This window comes from Anabrus simplex, chromosome 4, assembly GCF_040414725.1.
Source record: "Anabrus simplex isolate iqAnaSimp1 chromosome 4, ASM4041472v1, whole genome shotgun sequence".
In the NCBI taxonomy this organism is placed as follows: Eukaryota; Metazoa; Arthropoda; class Insecta; order Orthoptera; family Tettigoniidae; genus Anabrus; species Anabrus simplex.
In genome coordinates, this window is record NC_090268.1 from 123,371,106 (window position 1) to 123,390,127 (window position 19,022).

At 40.2% G+C, this 19,022-nt stretch overlaps 1 protein-coding gene across 8 annotated transcripts in view; it reads left to right on the forward strand.

Moving 5' to 3' along the window:
- The window catches only part of LOC136871688 (centrosomin), a 540,670-nt gene that overhangs the window by 472,672 nt on the left and 48,976 nt on the right, over positions 1-19,022 (forward strand). For 6 of the 8 annotated variants that reach the window (XR_010859792.2, XR_010859793.2, XR_010859794.2 and 3 more), the window contains 3 exons: positions 2,846-3,169; positions 11,468-12,238; positions 18,058-18,318. Coding sequence is in view for 5 of the 8 variants with exons in the window: in XM_067145194.2 (XP_067001295.2) it covers positions 2,846-3,169; positions 11,468-12,238; positions 18,058-18,318 (1,356 nt within the window). In the remaining 3 variants the exon portion in view is untranslated. The remainder of the gene's footprint in view (positions 1-2,845; positions 3,170-11,467; positions 12,239-18,057; positions 18,319-19,022) is intronic. The other 2 variants (XM_067145193.2, XM_067145195.2) reach the window with 2 other exon arrangements.

Below are 19,022 nucleotides of genomic sequence, written 5' to 3' on the forward strand. Positions count from 1 at the left end.
CCAGATAGCTTTTTAGGGATTGGTGTACCAGAATAATGGGCCCCAGTGGATCCCATGAAAATATCACCCAGATCTTCACACCTCCTCCATCAGCCTGTCTTTGCATGACGATGCAACTGCATGGCCATGGCCTCGTGTGGAAATCGGTGTATATGCGCTCTGCCACCGACATGGTAAACCAGGAATCTGGATTCATCAGACCAGGGGGCCTTTTTTCTGATCATCCACAGTCCAGTTGCAATAATTTTGTGCCTATCTCGGTAGAACGCAGTCATTATTGGGGTATGACTGAATCGTCAACTCCACAGTCCCATGCACAGTAGTTTTTTTTTTAAATGAACTGTATTCTGGGAAACACTGGCCTAGTCATCACTGTTGTACCTGTTGGCAATTTCTTGAATTGTGGCCCCATGGTCGCTTCAAACAATGTGCTATAGCCTCTGTTGGTCTCTGGCATCAGTGAACCATTGTTGGTACAGGGCTGGATGACAACTTCATCGTCGTTTACCCATCATTCCACCACTTTCAATATGTGCTCACAATAGCGGCACGAGAGCATCCCACAAGCTGTGCCAATTGAGAGATTCTGGTACCAAGGCACTGTGCCATCACAATTTGTCCTATATGAAACATGGAAAGATCTACCGTTTTTCCATCCTGAAGCCGCAGATACGACTAACTGCAAACCTGTAGACTTGCCATATATATATATACCATGCTACCAATAAGTCATGTTACTCTTCCCGCTCTAGGTATGGTGAATATTCCCGGGTTGGGGTGTCATAATGCAATGGCTCATCACTACATATAGAACAACAAGCTACAGTATATTGAAATTTTTTAATAAAATTGATTTTACAAAGGATTTTTTTTTTAAATGTATCCTAATTCAATACAAAACATAATTCCATCATTAGATGGAGCAATAAAATTCAAACATGTTTTGACTTGTTTGAGCCATCTTCAGGGCAGAGGGTTAAAGTATTCTACATAATACAAGCTGGAAATGTACTAAAAACATGATGAAGGAACAAATGAAAAGCAAAGGAGACAAGACGGAAATAAAAACAACAACAATATACAATATTTACATCACTGGAAGGAGCAATAAATAACTCCCTGAGACAAATTTAGTGAAAAAGGGTTGATATAAAACATAATTGAGTCCAAAAATTGTGCTAGCCTAAGAAGAAAAGAAAAGAAAAGAAATGATACAGACGGAAACCAAGAATAAGTGCTTGTAGTGTGGTTGAGGACCTCTTAGTCTAAAAATTTTTAGTTTGATAACAATTCAAAAACAGGACAAAAACACTGTTGAAAATTCAGGCTGTCTTTGTAGAAACACCATCACCACGAATGGCTAGGAGGAGAGTGAAAAAGCTTGAGAAACCAAGTTTGAGAGGAGACAACGTGCCAGGTGAAATGACTCAGTTGTGTTTTATATTAACCTTTTTTCACTGAATTTGTCTCAGCGAGTTATTTATTGCTCCTTCTAGTGATGTACTGAGCTCGATAGCTGCAGTCGCTGAAGTGCGGTCAGTATCCAGTATTCGGGAGATAGTAGGTTCGAACCCCACTGTCAGCAGCCCTGAAAATGGTTTTCCGTGGTTTCCCATTTTCACACCAGGCAAATGCTGGGGCTGTACCTTAATTAAGGCCATGGCTGCTTCCTTCCCACTCCTAGCCATTTCCTGTCCCATCGTCGCCATAAGACCTATCTGTATCGGTGCGACGTAAAGCAACTAGCACCTTCTAGTGATGTAAATATTGTATATTGTTATTATTTTGTCTCCTTTGCCTTTCATTTGTTCCTTTGTTATGTTTTTAACACATTTCTAGCTTGTATTATGTAGTTTACTTTAACCCCCTGCCCTTATTTCACTGAAGATGGTTCAAACGAGTCAATACATGTTTGAATTTTATTGCGCCATCTAATGATGGAATTGTGTTTTGTATTGAATTAGGAGGATACATTTAATTTTTTCCTTTGTAAAGTGAAAACCATCAATACAGAATTATTCAAATATCTTGTAATAATAAAATAAACTTGATGCTCTTCAATTTGTGTGTACTGGAAATAAATTATTTAAAGTCATTTTATGTACTGAATTATTTAATACTAACTTTAGGTGTGAATTTGAATACTGTATCAATCAGATAAAGATCTTCTATAGATGAAGACAGCACCTAAAAATTCAGGATTTGAATGATATTCCCTATCATTTCTGTGTTATCTACTGGATGTGCTTACTTTCTAAGTCAGTGTTCTCTGTTCATTTCCTGTATGTATATATTCTGGAGCATCAGTTATTTACAGTACAGTGTGTTTTATGGGTGACATTTACTAGCTCAAGCTTTTTTAAATTCCTATTTCACTCTTTTCTTCACTCTTCTTTGGAAGAATCAACAGTATGGATATTCTGGATGTATTCCTTAATGGGCCCAACTAGTGGTTCAATTCAAGTTTTAATAATTATGTTATTAGTTGGTGCTTTGAGTGTTTCCACCACTTAATCAGGGGCACTTTTGTAGTGTTCCTTTGCTTTACTGATAGTAACAATCAGAAAATTAGATTGCTATTCATTATGTATTCTAAAATTTTAGATTTGTAAGGTGCATATTTTTTGTTAATCTATTTGTGCAGGAGTTGGCCCTGAGTACCTTATCAAAGTATTCTGCCAGGGATAGTTCCACAATTGATAATTAGTTATCATGAAAACGTGAAGAGAAGAAATGGATTTTAATTTACCTATTGTTCTTTAAAATATGTTTTGAAATTGAAACAAAGCTATGGTGATGGAGGATTGTGAAAATTACTCGCCTAACATGATATTTGCCTTTTCAGCAGTTGCAAGGTGACGATTCATCAGTCACGATTCCTTTAAAACTTTTGGAACAGATTCGTTACCAGAGGGAGAAGCTGGAGTCGTCACTTTTCCACAACGACTTCATTCGGAAGCAGCTGGAACACATCTTCGTAACATTAGCAAGTTCCCAAGGAGGAGACATTGGAAACATATGGCAGAAATTGAAGGAGACCAGCGAGGAACTATGTGTTGCTCGAACTCATGTTCAGGAGCTACAGACCAAAGTACTTGAGCTAGAAACACAGCTAAAGGATAGCAAGATTAAAGTTCAGCACCTAGAGGAGACAATAGAGCAGCTTCAGGTAAGAAGCATTTTGAGAATAGTTTTGTGAAGTTTCAAACTCTGTCAATGATTTTTTTTTTCCATGCACAGGATTTAGTAATATTGTAGGGATACTGTGTTTTTCTCTCGTCTAGAATGGATGGAATTGGCAAAGATGAATTTCAAAGATACCCAGTATTTAAATGGAATTAGACCCATTGCTGACTTTTCGTGGCTGTATTTGGCAAATATTTTCTTTCTTTAATTTAGGCCCGTACCAAATAGAATTTATTTGAAGAGCCACCATAACAAACTTCCCTAGCGATAAATATTGGGAGCTGAAAATAAGACATTTTTATAAGTTTAAAAAAATATTGAAACTCATTCATTCTTAAAACAGGATTCTATATTCAAATAGAAAATTCAGTAAAATTGGTATGATACAGCATTTTTTGCTTCCTGAAGTTGGAAAAGATTACAGTAAACTTCACATATGCTCTTCAGTCTTTAATAAATGCTTAGAACTTTACTTCATTTTCGCTTTTGGATTTTGATGTGTTCATGTGTACCAAATTCCATTTTATTTCAAACTTCAAGACAATATACAGTAAAACTTTGTTTATACATTTTCCAGGGGACCAAAGGATAAAAATGTGCGAGTGTGAAAAATGCTTAAATGAAATTCTTGTCTCTCTTTAATGCTGAGAGAGGCCAAATATCAACTCAACTGTTGTCATTGTTAGAGAGTACTGACAACGCAGGCAAGGGAATTTTCTCTGTTATTAGTAGTGAATTGTCTTCTTTAGCCATTCCATGGGAAAATTGCATTTCGTTTTCATCTGACAATGCATACACAATGATAGGGGCAAATAAAGGTGTTGCCAAAATTGTGAAGGGCAGGCATTCTTCTGTCTAAGTTCTGGGTTGTTCATGTCATCTCATACACATCTGTGCACAAAAAGCAGCTGTCCAGTTACCAGTCAGTGTAGATAACTTTTTGGTTCAGTTATATTTTGATAAGAGTTCTAAAAGCAGGTTGAAAGTATATAAGGCTGCTTGTGTCACAGAGGGTCACAACATTTTGAAATGTGTCAATACCCGTTGGCTTTAGCTTCAGTCTAATAATCGAGTTCTTGAGCAATGGGAAGCTTTGTCACTCATGTTTTGTAGTGAGCCCCATCATAAAAATGAGAGCACCAAACAGTTTGAAAATGTAAAATCTTTCTTACAAGACCCACACGCAAAACGGTTTTGCTACTTTCTTCAGAGTACACTTCCTGTCTTTAACTCATTGAATTTCTTTCTGCAACAAGATGCTCCAGCCATACATCTTCTTAGGAGGAAACTTACTGGTCCTTCAACTGACCTATTGGTCAGATTTGTTCAGCCATGTTCTATTCAGTCAGAATCTACCTCCCTTTTGAATGTTGAATTCAAGAGGAGGAAATACTAGAAAGCCAATGAGGACTTGGTAATAGGAACAAAAGCCAGGGCATACTTGAAAGATAATGACTGTGATGAAGAGATGTTTTATAATTCTGTAATAGAGTTTTATATGGCAGCTTGCAGTTATATTATCAGGAAATTTCCCATTGCCAAAGTTAGTAGACATCTCTCTCAGAATGAAGGTTTCCTATTCATATCCTGAATATTTTGTTGGAAGATTCCCAAGTTTGGTCAAGGAAAGTGAACTTGACAAACTTGAAGAGGAATTTGCAGTTTACCAGTGTTATACTTTCCCTGAATATATTGTACATGGACCTAACATTGATGTGAACTGGGGCAGCATTGTACAGCTTAAAAATGAAAGTCGACAAATTAAGTATAAAATCTTAAGTAATGTTGTATTTACAGTATTATGTGTACCTCACGTAACTCTCTCACAGAAAGAGTTTTCAGTGTTGTTAGGATAAAACAGACAGAATTCAGGCCTACATTAAGTACATCTACACTGGAATCGCTTATGATTTTGAAGACAAAAATGTTATTTCTTACAAGAAAACCTACACTGAAAAGCAGCTGCCAGGTGCAAAACAAGCTACAAAGAATTATTACAGAACTTCCAGGTAATGAGCAAATTTAATTGTGTAATATGATATATTTTTGAATAGATTGCTGTTGGAAAGGGCAAACAGGGTGCTTTGTATTTGATTCGTAAACGTTTTGAGGGAAGGGCAGTGCACGAGTTAAAAATGGGATTACTTCAAAGGTTGGCACCTTTGTAGCTTTATCAGCAGCTTTCAGTGTCCCGGAGGAGGAGCGAGTTGGACCACATAACTCCTTTATTCCTGCATAGAAGTTATGCAGGTCTCCGGCATCAGACATACTTTGCAGTTCCTGAGCTTTCTGCCTGCCACCAGTTGTTCTTTCTCTCTCTTATTAATAGAATGTTATAAAAAGTAGAGGCATTACTATTGCTGGATTTGTAGGCTATTTTATGGTCGTGTTTTCTAAAGATAATAATAATGTTATAATTTTTATGTCCCATTAACTACTTTTACGGTATTCAAAGATGCCAAGGTGCCAGAATTTAATCCCGCAGGAGTTTTTTTACATGCTATTAAATCTAGCCACATGAGGCTGACGTGAGCACCTTCAAATACCTTCGGGCTGAGCCAGGATCAAATGTGCCAAGTTGGGGTTAGAAGGCCAACGCCTCAAACAACTGAGCCACTCAGCCTGGCAAAGATATTAGAGATCTGGTAAATGTTTTCATTATTGAATGTGAAGGTGAAAAGTGTGGTTTTAGGCACCGTATGTCTGCATAAAGTGGTTGAAGGGTGGTGTTTGATTTTGTTTAGTATCTTTTCTATAAACTGTCTATTATAATCATTATTCTTAGTAGCAATATTGCGAACAGTGTCTAGTTCTTCTTTAAGATCTTTATTGGATAAAGGGATACTAAAAACACGTGAAACATAATATAATATTGTGGTGAGTTGGCGTGTAGTAAGGTAGCTTGTATACTAAAATTTATTAACTGCTGCTAATTATCACTTACACCTCAGTACACAGTCAGGATTCTAGACTACACACTTTTCTAGATCTCTCTCTTGACGCAATTCTTGTTTACCATCGACGTTGGTAACCATAGCGGACACGGTAACCATTACACTGCCCCCTCCTTAAGGCTGCTCGTCCCGAGCTGCTCCATGATACTGTGCCAGGTGATCCAGGTGAACAACCATCATCTTCCCTCGGGCAGGCCACCGGATCCAGTAGATAACACCGTTGATCCTAGTGACGATTGTATATGGGCCTTCTCATTGTGGCTGCAGTTTCGGTGACTTCCCTTTTGTCCGCATTGGACGGTACAGCCACACTGTCACCTTCCTGGAAACCCGCAGAAATCGCCAGCATGTTGTAGCGGGCTTTTATTCGGTCGCTGGCTACCCTTAGATGATGTCGGGTATAATCGTGGATGTCGCTGAGCCGATCCACCAACTCCCATACATAGTCCGTTGCTGGCTGCTGCTGGTCTGGTGCCGAATTGAACATTAGATCACATGGCAGAGCTCCCTTCTGAAGACCATGTTGGCAGGTGTCATGCCCGTCTTCTCATGGGTGGACGCTTGATAGGCCATCAAGAAGAATGGGACCCTTTCGTCCCAGTCCCTCTGGTGCACCGAAACCACCTTCCTGAGATGCTCCTTGACGTTTTTTTTCACAAAACGCTCCACCATGCCATCTGACTGAGGGTGAAGAGGTGTCGTACGGGTCATCCGCACTCCTAAGCGCTGCAGAACCTCTTGCATCAGCCTGGACTCAAAGTTTCTGCCTTGGTCGCTATGAAGCTCCCTCGGGACACCGAATCGGCAGAAGTTCTTGACCAAAACGTCGGCCACTGTCGTTGCCTCTTGGTTCGGGATGGCATAGACTTTACAAGTGATAAATATAATTTTTGATCCGTATTGATGATAATTGATTGAAATAATAACAATAAGTTAATTTATTCATTTGTCCACCTAATCATTACAATAAATAAATACAATAAATTTATTGTATTTATGGTGTAGACTTCCGGCCACTTTGTGAAGTGGTCCATGACGAGGAGTAGGTAACGGCTCCAGGCGTCAGATTCGGGAAATGGTCCCGCGACATCAATGGCGATCCTTTCGAAAGGTGCTCCAACGTTCTACTGCATCATCTTTCCCCTACTCCTGGTACGTGGGCCCTGGCTCGCCGTGCAGGTGTCACACAGCTGGCACATTCTCTCAACATCGTTCCTCAGGTGCACCCAGTAGTAACGCTGTCGGGCACGATCTAGGGTCTTATTCACTCCCAAGTGGCCAGCAGTAATGCCCGCATGCAACTCAGCACTTCTTTTCTCAGCTGGGCAATGTGCTTCTTTCTGTCGGTCGATTCCCACACGCGGGTAAGTACCCCGTCACTAACTATGAGAGACGACCGCTGGGCCTAGTACGCCTTATATGTTGGACTGTGGTCGGCGATGTCTTTCCATTCTGGTCTCTGCCCCGACTCTACTTCCCGTAAGATCAGCCTGATGTTGTCATCCTTCAGCTGCTTCCTCCTGAGGGCTTTCCGATCCCATCCTTCAGTGGTGGTGGCCCTCACGGCCACAGTTCTCAAGGCACGGTCTTCTAGATAGAGCCTCGGCGTTGGAGTGCTTCCTTCCTTGTTGGTGTTCGGTGGTGAAGTCGTACTCCTGAAGGCGTTGTACCCAGCGAGCTGTCTGTCCTCCTAGGTTTCTGAAGCCTAGGAGCCAGGTCAATGCGGAGTGGTCAGTGTGTAGATGGAAAGGCTGCCCATACAGATACTTGTGGAAGTGCTCCAAGGTCTTCACGATGGCCAGCAATTCCCTATGCATCACGCAGTAATTTCTCTCAGCTTTTGACAACGTCTTGCTGAAATAGGCCATCACCTTCTCCTGGCCGTCTTGCACTTGGGACAGCACCCCACCAATTCCCACGTCACTGGCTTCGGTGTCTACCATGAACTTCTCCCCAGGCTTGGGATATTCTAGGATGTGTGCCGTACATAGGAACTCCAGCGTCCAGAAGGCATCCTCCGCCTCACTTGGCCATTGGAAAGGCTTCCTTTCTTCGGTGAGCCGCGTAAGCTGCTTTGAGATGTCTGCGTAGCCAGCTATAAATCTGCGGTAGTACATGCAAAGGCCAAGAAAATTCCTCAGTTCTTGCTTGTCCTTCGGTGCCGACCAGTCCCCGACTCTTAACTTTTCTGGATCTGTGACTACTCTCTCCGATGACACCATGTGACCCAGGTAGAGCACCTCCTTCTGGAACATGTGGCATTTTCCGGGATTTAACTTTAGGTGAGCCCCACGTAACCTCTGGAACACACAGAAAATATACACTAGGTATTGTCAGTATTAAAAAAAATAATCTGTATACAATATCTTAGTCATAATGCCTGAGTCATTAGAAAAATTATTTTAGGTACCTATATTAGGTCAGTTTTTGAAATACCACATTCTAGATACTCTTCTACACTATAAAATGCCTTTTTTCTTAAAAGTTATGACAGTACCCTGTTAAATGCACTATTGTCTAATGTTCGAATAGGTAGTGGAAGCTTATTGTACATCTTAAGCTGTTGATAACAGTGGCTGTTTGTGCTTTTACTAAGCCTGGAGTAAGGAGTATCCAGATCATTCTTATCCAAAAACAGCTTTGTGAGTTAGCCCCCTCAATACAGACTCCATCAGTCGCTCGAAGGTTGCTGGCGCGTTGCAGAGACCGAAGGGCATCACGGTGAACTGGTAGAGCCCTTGGCTGGTTGAAAACGCTATCCAACCGTGCTGTAACCATCATCTCACTGTTGGTTGGTATCACTTCGTCGCGGGCCAGTGTTAATCGTGCTACTCGAGTTTGCATCCCTGGCCGTCGGAGCATTATCTCTTGTTTGCCGAGCCACAATACATGTCGTCCCCCGTCGACAGTCGCCTCGTATGCCCATAGCGCGTCTAGGCCCAAGATGACCTCATCCGTGATGGCAGCAACGAAGGCCTAGACTCGTAGGCGTCGTCCCAGCGTCAGTTGAAGTAGCGCCTCCTTCAAGACGGATGGTGTCTTCTGAGGCCGTTCACAGCACGTAGGGGCGGTTGGGTTCCCTCTCTGGCTGTCCCTCAGCGATGTCAGGCCTGGCGATGGTTAATACCGCCCCCGTGTCTATCGTGACCTGGCGCGGCCTGTCTTCGAGCCACCCGTCGGCGATCAAGCTATCATCGCTCGGCTCGGTGACCACATATAGTGTGAAATGAGGGGACGGTAATAACAGTGCCAACAAGCCCCTCTCCTTGTCGGTCCTTACTTGTTTCCCTGATCAGGAGCCATCTCCATCTGGCAGTTCCTCCACAGGTGGCCACACTCGCTGCAGTTCCAACAGGTGATCTCGTTGGTGCGTCAGCATCTCGGCGGTGGCGTGCGTCATTCTCCTGTAACGGGCGGGTCTCCGGTGCGTCCTCGCTTCTTGCGGCTCGTATTCTTGGTGATGGTGCCGCTGTTCCCTTCACCGTCTCCACCCTCAGGGCTAATGTCAGGGCCTCTCTGGGGTTATGCTCCCCGCTGAGCATAAGCTTTTGTCGGATCTCAGCATCGCGGAGCCCATCAATGAAAGTATAGGCTGTCTCCCGCTGAATGTGATCCTGAGGCAGCCCATCCAGAGCCTTGTGGGCTAGCTGCTCCATTTCTTGCGCGAATTCCTGCAGCGTCTCATTAGCGCGCTGGGTCCTCTTTCTCAGCTGGACTCGGTAGGCGGCTGCCAACTGGTGGTCACCGTTTCAGCTGTCGAGCCCTCTAACTATCTCCTCATAGGTGGCACCCGGCTAGAGGCTGTGTAGCACTTCCGCTGCTGTTCCTTGCAGTCCAGCGATTAGGTGCACGGCCCTTTCTTCTGATGTCCAACCGTTGTGCCCGCACACGGTCTCGAATTGGGTCCTGAAGGTCCTCCACGATGTGGTCCCGTCGAAGTGCGGGGGTTTTACCTTCCCGGTGCCGCGGCTGGTGGTACTAGCACAAGTCTCCATGGCTGTCACTCTCGTACGAAGGGTACTTACTTCCTCTTCCAGGTCTCGAACCCCTGACTTCACAACCAAAACCCTACTTTCCGAATTGAACTGTATACTAACATACTATTTTGCCACCTGCATTTTGGGTCTTCACATTCAAATTTAAACTCATGCCTTGCACTTACTTTGACTACTTCAATTACAACCTGAATTTTTATCTTCAAGAAATAGCGCACTGTGCATATACGTTTTTCATTTGTTTCCGGTATTGCGCTTTTTACCATTTTTCTCTTCACAATTGTTTTTTACGTCAACTGTTTTAAAAAATCTACTTGCATATTTCAATTATACTATTAAGCTATTCATCAAGTTCAGTTGGCGTTTGAAAGCACAGTGCATGACGTTGAATATGCCGCGCTGATCTTCGGGAGCTGGCAATTTACTTCAATTGAGCTACTCGTCTTCGGCTTCTGCACGATTTTGGATCTTCAGATTTGTTGGATTGTGTTGTGTCTTCGCAATTGATAGTGTATGCAAGCTGGCTCATTTAACTGTTCTCCGTTTCTCGTAAACATTATGAGACAATGCCGAACTTTGCGTGTGCTATGCTGATGTTCAGAAGATTGCGCTTTGCTTCTTTTAAGTGACTTACCTTGTACTTCTTCTGAATTTTACAGTGCCTATGCCCGTTGTTTTATTTTGCCTCTTCAACTGTTTTTGTGGGGACTTGATCTTTAATTTCTTTCTTACTTATGCGTTGTTTTTTGCATTTTATTTGGCTGATGATGACCCGGATTGGGATCGAAACCGGTACCGCTTCCGCTTATAATTAAATAGGAATGTAACACTACATTTCGTATTTATTTGTATTGAATAGGTTGAACTACGTTATTTATTATTTCAATTTCATTGTGATACATTTCAATACGGAACATTATGAAATTTTTATCTTTAAATGCAAGGAAAATATGCAGAGACTTTTGCACAAATCACATCACAAAACTTTGAGGTGTAACGTGTCCTGTAGGTATGAAGTTTGCCAACTTTGCCATATTGGACATCTAGAGAACTAGGCTGTTTCACAGAACTCTTGTAACCTTTGTATGGAAATGTACTGAGATAAAAAGTTGTACACACATTAGTTTATGTACTACACGTATTTCTTTTCGTGACAAACCAAACAGATCGCCCTGTATAGAAGTCAAAGCTCTTTCTTAACTAATACGTTTGTCTTTCCATGAGTTATAAGTTTTTAACTTTTAGAAAGATTTAATATGCAATTCTGTATATATGACTTCATACAAATATCGTTTGTTCATGTTAGTGAAATGTACATTTTATTAATTACAGAAAACACGAGAGACTGTCTCAGTACTGAAGGAACGCATTGGCAGCCTTGAAACGAAGCTTAAGGAAAAGGACAATGAGATATTGGAACAGCATTGCTTGCTGCTAGAAACTAGGAACAAAGGTGAGGAGCAGCTTATTGAGGCTAGAAAAGCAATTGAGGAAGCCAACAGATCTAAAGAACAACTCCAAAGGCAACTGCAAGAGGTAGATGTGCTCCTGACAGACAGTGAAAGGAGAGTTCATGAGGCAGAAGAACAGCTTAAAGAATGTGAAGCAAAACTACAAGAAGCTGAGAGGCAGAAAGAATGTATGAGGAATGAAACTTCAGAGAAAATTAAGAAGATTGAATTAGAAATATATGAAGCAGAAAAGAGAAGAAACGAAGCTGAAATTCAGGTGATAGAAGCTAAAAAGCAACTTCAATTGGAAGAGTCTAAACGCTATGAAGCTGAATGGAAGATGCAAGAACTAGAAGAAAAATTAAGACTGAGAGAGAGTGAATATGAGAAATATTTCCATGAAGTATTGGATAGGAAGATTAAGGAAATAGAACTCCGAGCCAATCTTCAAATCCGTGAAACAGAAAAGAGATTGGAACAAAAAGAGCTGTTCCATAAGGCAGAGGCAGAGAAGAAGATTCGTGAAGCAGAACGTCTTGGTAATGAGTTTGAGGCTGGCTTGAGACGTCAAATCGAGGAGGCTGAGAGGCAGGGGAAGGCAGTTAAGGCTGAAGGAGACAAGAAAGTGAAAGAGCTGGAAGAGAAATATAAGGTAATTTGTAATACATTCTTTAAATTGGCATGTTAGTTTTCATTTTTAACATATAACATTATTATTATTATTATTATTATTATTATTATTATTATTATTATTATTATTATTATTATTATTATTATTATTATTACTACTACTACTATCAACGTTGTCATCATCATCATCATTATTATTATTAACAAATTAATTGGCCACATTCACTTTCTCTTTGAAGACTATACTATTTGGTCCATATGATCTGCGCAGTACTTTTTCATTCATTTTGATTGTAATTTTCTCAATTCATCTGAAATTGCTGTAGCCCTCCTTTGTGTTATTTCTGCTGAAAATTTGTGAGTCTCGAGGAGAGACAGATAGGTCTTATGGCGACGATGCGAGAGGAAAGGCCTAGGAATGGGAAGGAAGCAGCCGTGGCTTAAGGTACAGCCCCAGCATTTGCCTGGTTTGAAAATGGGAAACCACGGAAAACCATCTTCAGGGCTGCCGACAGTGGGGTTTGAACCCACTATCTCCCAGATACAAGCTCACAGCTGCGCGCCCCTAACCACACGGCCAACTCGCCCAGTCTGATTTATTTTTAATTCTTCCTATTTTATACGAATAAAACCTCCAGTACGGTCAGTACTCGATCTTATTTGCTTGTGTAATTTATGCAACATCATTTTCAAGCGTATGTATTTGATGTTTTATTTCGTGAATGGATCATTCATCGCCTTCGTGTATCGTGTTTCCCGCTGGCTACAGCAGCATGTGTGGTTTACAGAGTAGGGAAGCAAATCCAGTGCAAAACTGCTCTTGTCACCTCCACCCAGTACATTCCTCCCAACCATTCTTATAACTGTCATGAACCCCTTCTTCATCTAATGTATCATGGAAATTAACAGAACCAAATACCACCTCCTGTCTTATTTTCCTCTCATCATTAACCTCTTACCTAGCTACGTATTCTTGATCTTCAGATGACTTTTGAATCTCAAGAACAGTTTATTGACTCCAGTGCAAAAGATGCTCTGCCCTGTAGCATAACATCTCTTTGTTATTATATAAATACCTCTCTAATAATACTTTAAATGGCTACAGTATGTCACTGGGTCTTATAAAAATTTTGTCTAAAAATTTTCCCCATAATAGCTGCACTCCCTATTTTGGGACCTTAAAATTGGGATAAAAAATATGGCCAATATATGAGTAAATACGGTACATAGAATTAAATTCTGTAGCAAATACAAAAATAAAAATCAGGGTCTTTGAAATAGTCTGCAGTACAGATGTAATCATTAATACCAGAACCACTTACCTGGGTGGCAGTTTAGTCTTTCAGTGGAGGATGGGGCTTCTCGCTGAATGTCCTTCCTTTGAAGAGCAACTGCATATATGTAGTTGTACAGATGTAGTTGGCTCATTTTCTGCCGGTGTGGGCATAGTTTGCTCATTTTCTACTGGTACAGGTGTAGTTTGCTCATTTTCTGCTGGTACTCCATCTTCATGATCTCTTACATCATCATCATCATCATCATCATCATCATCATCATTGGGTGCTGAATTAGAGAGTGAGAATGTGAGCACTTATTTGTTATCATCATTGCTGGACATTTCTCCAATGTTACACTCGTCTGGTAGTTCATGAAATTCCTCATATAATTAATAGTAGATTAATACACAAGTAATATTTAATGTTAATAATACAAGGTTTCTCATATAAACTAAGACAGCTGAAGCAGCGTTTTTACTCTCCGTAAGCTACAGTATGGGAGGCGAGCGCCTAGTTCTTAACCTTGCAAGCAGCCTCCACGTGTTCGACCTGGTCTGAATCTCAGCTGTTAACATGGTGAGACAGCTATCATTGCAACACCTTATTTTCGTATGTAAAAGTTCTTGTTTCATCTTAATGGTCGTGCGAACAGTCATAACACTCGCTATTGGTGTGCAGAAAATCCTAATGGTATACAGGGGCGTTTGAAAAGTCTGTGCAGAAATAAAAACTACTTACGTGTTTGGGGTAAACCTTTTTTATTTTTCAACATAGTCTCCTTTTAGGCTTATACACTTCGTCCAATGATGTTCTAGTTTGTTGATCCCTTCCAAATAATAGGATTTGTCAGTCTGCAAATTATCCATTAGTGTTTGCAATCACCTCCTCGTTTGAATAAAATCTTTGTCCCGCCAGCCATTTCTTCAAATTGGGGAACGAATAGTAGTCCGAGAGAGAGCCAAGTCTGGAGAATAGGGGGGATGTGAAATGAGTTGGAATCCTATTTCCGTTAACTTTGCGACCACAATTGCTGAGGTGTGTGCTGGTGTGTTGTCGTGATGGAAAAGTACTTTCTTGTGGGCCAATCGCAGGCATTTTTCTTGCAGCTCAGTTTTCAAACGGTCCAATAACGATGAATAATATGCACCTGTAATAGTTTTACCCTTTTCCAGATAGTCGATGAGGATTATCCCTTGCAAATCCTAAAAGGCAGTCGCCATAACCTTTCCGGCTGAAGGAACAGTCTTCGCTTTTTTTGGTGCAGATTCCCCCTTGGTAATCCATTGTTTAGATTGTTGTTTAAACTCAGAAGTATAGTAATGTATCCATGTTTCATCCACAGTGACTAAACAATGCTTAAAGTCCTCCGGATTCTTCTGGAACAGCTCAAACCATCCTTGCAACACTTCACACGATTCTGTTTTTGGTCAAGCGTGAGCAATCGTGGCACCCATCTTGCGGATAGCTTTCTCATGTCCAAATGTTTATGCAAAATATTATGTACCCATTCAGTCGAGATGCCCACAGCACTAGCAATCTCATGCACCTTAACTCTTCTGTCATCCGTTACCATATCCTGTATTTGATCAATGATTTCTGGATTCGTAACCTCCACAGGCCGTCCAGAACGTTCAGCGTCACTTGTGCCCATATGGCTAGTCTGAAAATTTTGAAACCACTTATAAACTGTTCTAATCGAAGGTTCAGAGTCACCATAATGTTTATCAAGCTTCTCTTTAGTCTCCTGAGGCGTTTTGCCTTTCATAAAGTAATGTTTAATCACCACACAAAATTCTTTTTCGTCCATTTCTTGAAAATCACTCTACTTCCTCAATTCACACGAATGTCAAACACAAAGAAATAGACCAATATGGCTGAAACTTGGTGTGCGTTCATTCAAGAGATGCTACTAACTAAACATGACCTCAATACACGCCTGTGTTGCCATCTCTTGGACTTTGCACGGACTTTTCAAACCACCTTCGTACTTATGAAGTCACTCATTATGATAGGAAGATTGGTGTTTGGTGTGCTGTTAGTGCAAGACGAATAATTGGGCCTATTTGAGATGACAGTAAATGCAGAGAGGTACCAAGATGACATTTTGATGCTGTTCTTCCATTGGTTAACGGAAAAAGAAAAATTGCATGGTTGGTTTCAACAAGATTCAGTCCCTGCTCATACAGCAGAAGATCCCCTTCTTACAGTCTTGGAAGGTTTTGCAGATAGAATGATCAGTGCTGGTCTATTTCCTCCTCGTTCTCCAGATCAAACGGTGTGTGTTTTACTTGTGGGATAAACTGAAAGAAAAAGTGTATCGGAACAAATCCTCACATGTTGGAGGAACTGAAAGAAAATGTTACAAATGAAATCGGAAATATTACAATGGTAGAATTCACTCACGTCAGCCAGAATGTGGTTACCAGATATAATGCCTGTATAACCCAGGAAGAACTACACTTCCAGCATCTTTTATAAGGTAAAATTTCGTATAAGATTGTATACATGCTTAAAGCAGAGCAGCCGCATGTGACATAAGTTTGGCTGGGGCAGCTGCCATAGCGCAGAGTACAAACACCGTGCGTTTGGTCTTAGTTTATACGAGAGACCCTCTACTCCTTTAGAAGTATAATATTAACAGCTGTATTGACAATAGACATTGCGATAACCTTACCTTAGCCCTGACCCACATGATTTGTTACTATAAATTCAAAACAATTGTGAGACCTGTTCTTAATTTAATCAAATTTAAATTGTGCAGTCATGAACCAGGCTTATTTATAAAAGAGAATAAATCTTTCGTGAAAAGTACTAAGAGTATAAGTCAAAATTTACCCATTTCTTGATTGTGGTAACTTTGAATTAATCTTTTCAGCTTTTATAATCTTAGGAGTACAAGTCAGTGTTGTGTGTCATTCCTGAACTATATTATAGTGATATAACAATGTGTGAAGCTGCTTCTGGTGACTAATGAAAGTTTGGCTTTCCTGAAAATCAATTTTTTTGACCTATACTCTTAGTACTTTTCACGAAAGAAATATAAACATACACGGTGCATTATTAAAATACTGTACATGCAAAATATTTTACACTCCAAGCACATGGCTACTTCCCTTGGTAAAAGTTTCACAGATTCTCCTGCCTTCCATTGGCCAAGAAGAGCAATAGAAGCAATTGCAACATGACAAGCAGAACTCGTACAATGAATGGAGTCCATATTGCCACAGAGAATGGAGCTGGTTTTGAAACCCACATGATCATATGGGCTAGGGTGGAAAGGGACAGTAAGAACCATAAAACTAGGCTACAGTACTGATTTTCTTTTCAGACACATTCATTTCCACAAGACTGTGTTCTCCACAGTTCATTGATTACGTATCCACTTGCATCTACTTTATCTACGTACAAAAATTCCAGGATTGCACTCTTGTTCATTCTGGACAGGCTGTTCGGGCTGAATTCAAGGTAGCAGACAGTGCCTTGGCTACCCTGTTCTCTCTTTTAAGGGGCCCATAGACGTGCAATATTATTGCGCAAAATGGATTGTACAATATATTGTTAGCTGCCTATAGACGTACAATATTATTGCACAAAAATCGAGTTTGTGCAATAAATAGAATCGTGTGGAGATAATATTGATAGTTGTGCAATATATTGCGCAAAGCGGTCATAGACGTACAATATGCGTTGCAATGTATAGTCAGTCCATGCCGGTATTTTATTTGGTGATTATATTGAGTGACACTGATCTTTGCTGCGTTTTGATCGCCGTGGGCGTAAGTGCCAAAAAGAAGCAGAAACGGAAAAGAAGCACAAGGGCGAAACAGTGGTTTCTAGACAGAGAAACGTACACTCATGAAAATTTACTCAATGAACTGAGAAAATGGGAACCATTCTGCGCATGAATGGTGAATTGTATGATGAACTCCTCGCTTTGCTCTTAACGTCCCACAGAGCCGGAAGGCCATGGTACACTTTGATAAACTCCAAAATAAACATTTTCTCTTTTTTGTCTGCCATCACGATACCTTCTCCAAGGCTTGTTGATACCAACTGGCGGGAGGAAGGGATATTGCACAATATTACCAACATACGGCACAGTATTTTGCGATTTGCGCAATATATTTCAAACTTTCTTGATTTCGTACAATATATTGCACAACCCTTCAATATTAAATACACACTATCAGTTTTATTGCACAAACCCTGATATTGCGCAATAATATTGCACGTCTATGGGCCCCTTAAATCCATTTCCATACCTATGTATGTCTTTCATACACCGACTTATTTTGTAATCTTCTTTGTTTATCATGCTCATTAAGGCCAAATAATAATTTATGTAATTTTTGTGTTCTTTGTTACTATAAGTTTGTTATTTATGTTCTTGCCTAGGTGAATAACTCTTTCTTTCCATTTTCCTTTCTCACATAAACTTGACAAAAATGTACAGTATTTCTCTAGAAAATGTTAACTGTTTTCTATTAATATATGAGCAGTGTTCAGCTGCAATTTGCTGTTGTTGAAACTAGGATTTAACTAGTAACCTTGACCATATTTTAAGCTGCGTGAGACAGAACTAAAGAAGAGAATTCATGAATCAGAACATAATCTCTGGGAAAAGGAGGCTGAACTTCGACGACAGTTAGATGAAGCAGCTATGAAACATTCACAGACTGCCTTGGAGCGCACCAGACTTGCAAATGAGAAACTTCACTTGGAGCAGGAGTTGCGACGATTTGAGGCCCGGGAAGCAGAGCTGCTTAGAGAGAAGAAGGAAGTAGAGAATCATTTGATGCTTTCTAAAGATAAATTGGATTTAAAGGTAAATTTAGTAGAATATTCTGTAGAGCTAAAAATTAAAAAGTTAATGGTGTTCACCATTCTTCCTGTTTAATTACACAACCCAGCATTTTCAAACTTTTTTTTTTTTTTTTTTTGCAGCAAGAGGTATGATAAGTGATCTTAACTAATTTTGGGTCGGTGAACACGAATCCGTTGTCCGTTTCTACGTATCACGTTACGTTTTCTCACAATAGCTGTATCAAAATAAGAGATAGACCTGAATATTGCATATAAAAAGTAATGAGAAATGTTGATAATTTTGGAAATATTTATAATTTTTTGTATTATTATATATATTTTGAAATAGTTTAATATTGTCTTGAATTATTATATACAATGAATAATTATTGAGTATAAAATTACAATGAAATATTTAGCATTTATTGTAATATAATACTGATTTACACAAAAACACACAAACAACTGTGAGGCAATGAAAGCAATTTATTTTGACAATTAAACATGATTTACAAGCAAGCAATGTAACTTTTATTCAGTATCTTTATTATCAATTCATAAATGTGAACAAAATAAACTTTAACAGTTCTAGATGTCCCCTTGGAATGAATGCTTGGCTGCCCAGCGTCTGACTGCATCAAGTTTGTCTTCTCTTTTCAAACACCAATAGTAGTTGGTCATCATTGGATCATCCCACCTCTGCTGGTATCTTCTTTCTGCCTCCTT